The sequence below is a fragment of the Rhagoletis pomonella genome, unplaced genomic scaffold, assembly GCF_013731165.1.
Source record: "Rhagoletis pomonella isolate Grant_MI unplaced genomic scaffold, Rhpom_1.0 Rhpom_scaffold_00001, whole genome shotgun sequence".
In the NCBI taxonomy this organism is placed as follows: domain Eukaryota; kingdom Metazoa; phylum Arthropoda; class Insecta; order Diptera; family Tephritidae; genus Rhagoletis; species Rhagoletis pomonella.
Window position 1 is genome coordinate 10158216 of NW_023458555.1, and position 8039 is coordinate 10166254.

An 8039-nucleotide genomic window follows, 5' to 3' on the forward strand; every position below is an offset into this window, starting at 1 on the left:
TCGTAAGAGTTTCTCATGGAAGAGAAGATTGGATTTTCATTTCATCAAATTCCGAAACAACTTGTACAGCTACAAAGTTCTGAATTCCAAAAATAAAACCTTATCTACAGCAGAGATGCCAGATCGAAAAAAATCGATTCGAAATAAAAACAATTGATGCAGGAAGAAATCGTCGAAAAATAATTCGGTCTGCCTGGATGGATTCAAATATTGAAAAGAAAAACCTCTTACCAAATTTTTATAAAGAAACAAAACACTGCAATTTGACCAACATTGAAATTACAAACATTTATTGTAATGTTTCAAACATACATATGTACATACATTGGTCGTAACTAGACTGCGGATGTTTACGCAGAAAACGAAGCCTAAAACAACTATAAGCGAAATGTATACAAATTTATTTATTTTTCTTGTAGTTGAGTAGTAAATATTTTTAGGCTTCGTTTTTTTTTGCATAAAAATCCACAGTCTAGTCATAACGGTTTCAATATCAAGCTTTATCCAAAGCTAAGAGGAAGCCAAAAATATCTAAATACTTCCAAAAAAAAAAATTGAAAATGTAAGAAAATATATGAAGGCAACGATATGAGTATTTAACAGAAACTTCATAAATTTTTTTTAGTTAGACATACATTTTTCAAACAATAGTTACGTATAGGATACCCTGTAGACAACGAATACCCGTACGCATTTGTTAAAAATACGGAAACTCGCAAATTTTCACTTTTTTTTTTACCACATCTATATCAATGGTCCTGTGGATTATATACATATAGACTTTACATCTTGACTGAGTACATACTAGTTTTAGTGCCATCAGTAAAGACTCGACATAATGTGTAAGGCCCGTCCTAATATTGGCCAGCGTTCAGACCATACGCTTTACCAAATACCTTGAATTTTTTTGGCATTACTCTTAGTTGCTTTTCTTTAGATGAATTTTCGATTTTCACTTTAACCTCAAAAAAAAAAAACTTCAACTATGTAGGTACCATATGTTTCTTAGCATTCCGAGTATGGCGTCATCAATGTAACGCCTTGGCGATGTGTAAATATATTTAAATCTCTGCTTAAGGACATTTAAAATAAAATGCGTAATAAAGCCACTAAGACAGCAAGGCAAAAAATACCCACACACTTTAATATATGTATGTGCATGCAAACAAAATAGTGGCTCCTGAAGAAGGCCTTGAACTAAAATATTGTAGATTTGTCGATATATATATATGTGTGTACATTAATCTGTTCTTCAAGTATTGAAATGCAAAGATCATAGAAATGCGAATCAAAGGAGAAACTTAAGCAAGAAAGGTGAGTTGTGAAATTTCGCGTAATCTCTGCTTTATGACTTTGGGATTTACATTGAGACAATGCAATTAATTTTGCAAAGAGCGTGTTTGGAATGCGAGTAGCTTGCTATGCCGAGGCAAACACATGAATAATGGTCGAAGTGATAGTGAAATCGCAGAAGCCATGTACCACTCGCTTGTATGAGCTCAAGAGCAGAGTATTGTGCAGCAGAGTGGGATGGTCACTTTTTCGCATTGGTGAGTGTGGGAGTGGAGAAAATGGCGTTAATACATTTAAACATCGCCAACTCCAACTCGGCCTGCGCCTTCTTGGGTACTACATACAAATCTCCGCCATTTATTCAATCAACGTAATCAAATTGTTTAATGTCGGTTATGTGTGGTGGTGGACAGCTTTTCGTCTATTTACACTCATAAGTACTTATGTATGTATATGTAACTAAATTATACTTCGCTAATGTATACTTTTAATAACGTACAATATGTGTTAATAAACATACTACATATGCACATACATACATACAAATGTATGTACTTGCGCTGGCTGCTCGCAGAAAGCAGACATACCAAAAGTTCAATTTTTTTTCTTTATAATGAATTTTCCTTTGTCGCCTATCGTCGTCATCACTCTCGCTGCATACACAACAACCAACATACAAGTGGTTAAACAGTTTCATTGTGTATTGAAGTAAGACCATACACTTATTGCTGTTTGTACATATGTATATAGTTATTTATGCACATAAATATGTAGTAGGCGTTCGCCTGTCCATCATTCAAAAACTATTTAAATCTGCATAAAATTTGCATAAACAAATTGCAATTTTCGCCTACTACTACAACAAATGTAACAAGTCAATAACTAACGGTTTTACTAAACGCCAGTCATATGTTTGTGTGCCTGCGTTTAGCCGACATGTGGCACAAATTGGCGGCGTCGTACATACTTACTACTACTGTCTACTTTCTCAATTCCGCCACTTGTGTGGTTATTCTAGTTCCACAATCGCAAAAATGTGCAAAAATACTTGAATATAGTACTCGTATAAGCATTTATTCTGAATTTAGGAGTTCAAACATACTTAGTTGTGTGTGATATGCGAATGCTAGTGTGTTTTTAGGCTGTAGCGTTTCAGAGACGTATACATATATATGTACATATGAGCAAAACTCACGAGTTGTTACAATTTTCGAAAAAAAACGTGTTTTCTATCGCGAAATTGTATTTAAAAAAGTCGAAATAACAACTCGTTCTCATATACCTGTAGTCGTGTATGTAACGCATACGCCCCGTAGCACCATATAAGGTCAGCTATCACATTTACCCGCACGCCTTAACTTAAAAGTCATATTATTTAAAAGTACAGTATTCTTCACGAATATATATGTAGTGTATATATTAATTTCTTCATGTATAAAATAATTTCAGAATGTAATTCGGGTGTGACAATATAAATTGTATAATTGGAATTTTTGTTTCGCAAATCATCGTCATCTTATAATCAATGTATTTTTTTTTTTGTGGCACACTAGTTTTATTACTCTATATTGGTTTGTTTTGGTAAGAAGAGCATTTTCACCGTTTAATGTTGACATTTTGAAGTATCTTAAACTGATAAATTAAAAAATCGTTACATTGATTATAAGATGACGATGATTTGCGAAACAAAAATTCGAATTTACCATTTTCACTTGAATTACATTCTGAAATTATGATATACATACATGAAGAAATTAATACAAATTACAAAAGAGCTACGATAGATATTCTGCATGCTGCAATTTTTTTTTTAATTTGCTGCCACACTCTTGAAACTTCACAGATATGCTGTATTTGATGCCAACTTTCATTGCCACTAATATGAATATTCTAATTGAAAACTTTCCAAAGTTATTAAAAAAAAAAAAACATTTTGATTTTTTCATTGGCACACTCGAATTACATTCTAATTGTAAACTTCCCTAAGTTATTAAAAAAAAATAAACAATTATTATATTTTCGAGTGCCAACGAAAAAATTTGTAATTTCGGTACTTCTTCGCATAAAATTGCTCAAATAATTGATTTATTTTTTATTGTGCTTGTTTCAGGAACTCCATTGATTGAAATAAATGCAAATGCCTTAGCATTTTTTTTTTCTGCCGAGAGAAGTGAGTGACACGAAAAAAAACAACTCGTGAGGTTTGCTCATAGAGCAAGATTTAAGGACATTTTGGTTGATTTTAAAAATCTTTATACCCTGGCAGTACGTGAAGAGACTGCACGTATTGGGACACACGTGGGTTTCGATCTCTTCTCTGATCACGTAGATTACTGCGTCTCTGAAATATGAATGCTAATAGCCACTTCTTTACCTGCATTCGCTTCCCTCAGGCGTAATTTTTCACTGATGGATCGAGACTTGAAGATAAGGTTTGTGGAGGGATTTTCTGCTACCGGGAGCTTTCCATCAACACTTAATTTAGACTTCCGAGCTACTAAAACGTGTAGATCAGTTAGATAGGTAAGCACATACCATGATAGCCAAGCGGCTTTGAGTGCTCTGAACGCAATGGCAGTTAACCCAAAACTGGTCAGGGAATGTCTGAACTCCCTCTGAGTAAATTTTTTTTATGCGAATCTGAGTTGCCGGATACACTGATGGGAGTTAAGGATGGCAATTAAAATTTACTAGTCGATTAATGTATCAAATGATTAATCGCATGATAAAAAATTATTTGCAAGTAGTTACTAGATATTAATTGATTTATAACTTTTTGGATTATTTTTGTTTTCATTGTTAAAATAAAGAAATTCCATACCATTTCCATTTATTGCAGTTCTGTAGCCCATTACGCTCTATTAAAAAAGTGCTAGTTTGAAGTAGCTAGGACTTACCGTTGATTTTTTGGCATTTTTTTTGTTGATGGTGCTGTGCATTTTCCTTTACATAACAGAATTTCTAAAAATCAATTTTCAAACTTGCACTTTATTATACCAAAATTTAATGGGCTACAAAACTGCATACCGAACGTTTTTCTAAAAACTCTAATTAAAATTTTTGCAATTTTTATGAAATTCGGAATTATGTATATACATATAAATGTGCATGATTTTCGTTAGATAGTTAAATAGCTATACATTTAAAAAAAATTAAATAAACAAACAAAAACACAATTTGTTGAAATGTCGCGTCCCTATTTATTTTTCCGCCGCTGTGCATAAAATGCAATCCTTTTTAGTGCTGTCTAAGCCCACTAAGCATCTATGGAAAGAAGGCTTTTTTAATTTGGTACGATTTGAAAATTAGTCAACAAATAAATGTCACTGCGACACGCTTACCTTTTGTCAACTATTTATTTTATAATTTAAAGCAAATACATATAATAAACTGTAACTTTACATCGTTTTTTTTTTTTTTTTTTTGGTTACGTAAGCCTACAGGTAAGTAAATGCATAAGTAGTACAAATTAGTTAATTACTCAACTCACAAATAAAGATCATTTAAGATTATATAACGTACATATGTATATGTATGTATGTACATATATACATACATAAGTAAAATATTAAGTCCTCTCTTTTCTATTATTATTTTTTTTTTAATTTTCCTTATTCTTAACAGCCAAAGCTGGATCGGGTGCATTCATAGCATAGCCTAAAGTTTGTAAAGCACGTCTCAATCCACCAAAAACGGTCGGATCTTCAATCGTAGACGGTAGCAAGACTAATTCATTTTTCGCAAAATCCGCCATAGCTTTACGCATCGTCTTCCCGGACCGTGTACGTGGTAATGCCTCAACTGGCGCAACCAAACGGAAAGCAGCGATCGGACCAACAACATCACGTATAATTTTAATGAGTTCGGTGGATAATTTCGCATCGTTTAACCGGCTATCCTCCTTGGGTATGTAAAGACAAAGCGGCACCTGTCCCTTAGTCGCTTCAGGCACACCGAACACGGCGGCATCAACCACATCGGGATGTCTGAGAACAGCATCTTCCAAGCTGGATGTGGAAATGCGATGACCAGCCACATTGATGACATCATCGTCGCGTGCCGTCACATAAACATAATCCTTTTCATCCTTATAGCCCGCGTCCATTGTGTCGTAGTAGCCCTGAAAGGGAATGAGATTTGCCACATTAATGTACAGACTGAGTTTCCGTCATTCCTTGCCAAATTTGGTTCGGGGACAAATCGATTTCGGCCTTATATAATTTTCATAAATCCCATTTTGACCGATCTTTTAGAGACGGATTCAAATTTTCCTTAACTTGCTAAACTTACCGGATATTTTTGGAAGTATGTCTTCTTAAAGAGTTCTTCGGTTTTGTAAAGGCTGGACATGAATCCGGGTGGCAGCGGCAACTTCAATGCGATGCGTCCCAATTTCGCAGTCTCACATTCATCGCCATTTGGCTTCAATACCTTTACTGCGGAAGGTTAAACGTTTCGTAACGTAATGTCAGTGATCTTAAGTATTTTATGGTCACGTTACTTACTGTTATAGCCAACAAAAGGCAATCCGGTTGTGTACCTTGGCGGGTTGAGGCTGTGTCCGAAGCCGAGACTAGTCGCAGTAACTGGTGAACCCGACTCTGTTTGCCACCAATGATTCAATATCGGCACCTTAAAAAATGCGTTCCATCCAGCTCTTTGTTTCTATATCGCAATGCTCGCCAGCAATGAATATGCAACGCAGAGATTTAAGTGAATGTTTTCGTCCACATTTTACTTCCGGATCGGCGCGACGTATGACGCGAAAAGCAGTAGGAACCGAAAAGAGTGCATTCACGCGATGTTGTTCGATTATTCTGTTGTAGAGAGAGAAGAGAATGCGATGAGATGAATATTAAAAGCAACAACCATTCGAACTATTCACACCTAAAGTACTGTCCTGGATCGGGTGTACGATCTGGTTTACCCTCATACATCACACTTGTCGCACCCAACGATAGTGGACCATAACAAATGTACGAGTGTCCGACCACCCAACCTAAGTCCGATGCCGCCCACCACACATCGCTTGGTTTGATGCCATAAATTTTCTGAATCGTATAGATCAACGATACCAAATGTCCGCCTGTTGGACGTTGCACACCTTTTGGTCTGTCTGTTGTGCCGGATGTGTAGAGTATGTAAAGCGGATCATTAGCTTCGACGGGCACACATTCGGCTGGCGCCCCCAAATGCATAACCGTTTCCCAAAGCATATCTGTTTTCCAATCTAAATTGGTGCTACGCAATATATTTTCGCGTATATAAATTATATTGCAAATCGGTTTCCAATTTGACATTTTCACAGCATCATGCAGTATATCCAAATAGGGCACCACCTTACCGGGCTCGACACCACAATTGGCCGATATTATAAACTTTGGTTCCGCATGCTCGATACGTGTACAGAGTTCGCTGGCGGCAAAGCCACCGAACACAACGGAGTGTACAGCACCCAGGCGCACAGTGGCCAACATGGCGACAATTGCCTCCGGTATCAAAGGCATATAGATAACTACACGATCGCCTTTTTGAAGTCCTAAACTCGCAATACCACCGGCAAAAACTGTGACCTAAAATGTGATGCAATGGACAGAAGTGATAGTTTTGTATGTAAATTTAGTTTAATAAGTTAAACGTTGCGTTATCTGCAGTAAAATTATTCGCCGCATACCTGATCATACAGCTGCTGGTAGGTAACGTGACGCACTGTATTCGTTAGCGGACTGTCGTATATGAGCGCAACTTTATTGCCATTACCATTGAGTACATGCCGATCCACAGCATTGTAACAGGCATTCAAATAACCACCGCAATACCATTTCGTGAATGGCGGATTGCTGTTATCCATAACCCGCTCCCATGGCTTATACCAATCGATTAGACGCCCAAGTTCACCCCAAAACTCGCTGGGGTTCGATATGGAGCGATTATAAGCGTCTACATAAACTGGATCATGTTCGTCGCCAAGCAATTCACCTGAAAATAAAAAAAAGTGTGCGATTTGAAAGATCTAAACCAAAAAAAGTAACTAAGAAGCGTGTAACATAACTTCACGAAGAGTAGACAACTGTGGCCTATCTGAAAAGGTAGCCTAGATGGTCAGTTACAAATGTATACATATCATTAAAATTGAAGACGGTATTAGGAAATGCAAGCACCAAGTAAACAGGACTGACTATTTTTGTGGGATGTGTGAATGTCTTAGCTCTGGTAATGGGTGAAATTTGCGTGAACCCAGCAGAAAATTTGTAATTGCTTCTTGTGTGTACAAACAAACACTGCTGGACTAATTCAGGGCTATTTCACGACCATTTCCGGACATGTCCACGACAAGTTGAGGACCATTTCGTGCCTAGTTGGGGATTATTTCGGAACCTTTTGAGGACTACTTCAAGTGCATTTCGTGAGTTGTTCGGGATAATTTTGGAAAAATCTGACAATAACCACGCCTACCTCCCATATAACGGTAGTTGGCGAAAATACGAAAACTGTGATATTTTAGTAACTACTAAAGCTTATTCACACAAAATTTATATTTACAATGACCTTTTGGCGGAAAATAAGAATATTATAAATTTTTGGAAAATGTGTGTAGCCCCGCCTACTTATGATTACATTTGTATATCTCGGTAAGCGCTTCACCAATTTCCCTCAAACTTGACACAGTTGTTGGTCCTAGCAAAACCGGACAGTACTACGCTCGCATCCCATATAACGGTAAGTTATAGAAATTCAAAATCACT

At 36.6% G+C, this 8039-nt stretch overlaps 1 protein-coding gene across 1 annotated transcript in view; it reads right to left on the bottom strand.

Moving 5' to 3' along the window:
* Positions 1-4871: 4871 nt before the first annotated feature.
* The window catches only part of LOC118752044 (acyl-CoA synthetase short-chain family member 3, mitochondrial), a 7815-nt gene continuing 4647 nt past the window's right edge, over positions 4872-8039 (bottom strand). The window contains 6 exon segments of the mRNA XM_036486897.1: positions 4872-5413; positions 5584-5729; positions 5799-5931; positions 5933-6110; positions 6181-6866; positions 6968-7306. Coding sequence (XP_036342790.1) covers positions 4895-5413; positions 5584-5729; positions 5799-5931; positions 5933-6110; positions 6181-6866; positions 6968-7306 — 2001 coding nt within the window. The 3' untranslated portion in view covers positions 4872-4894.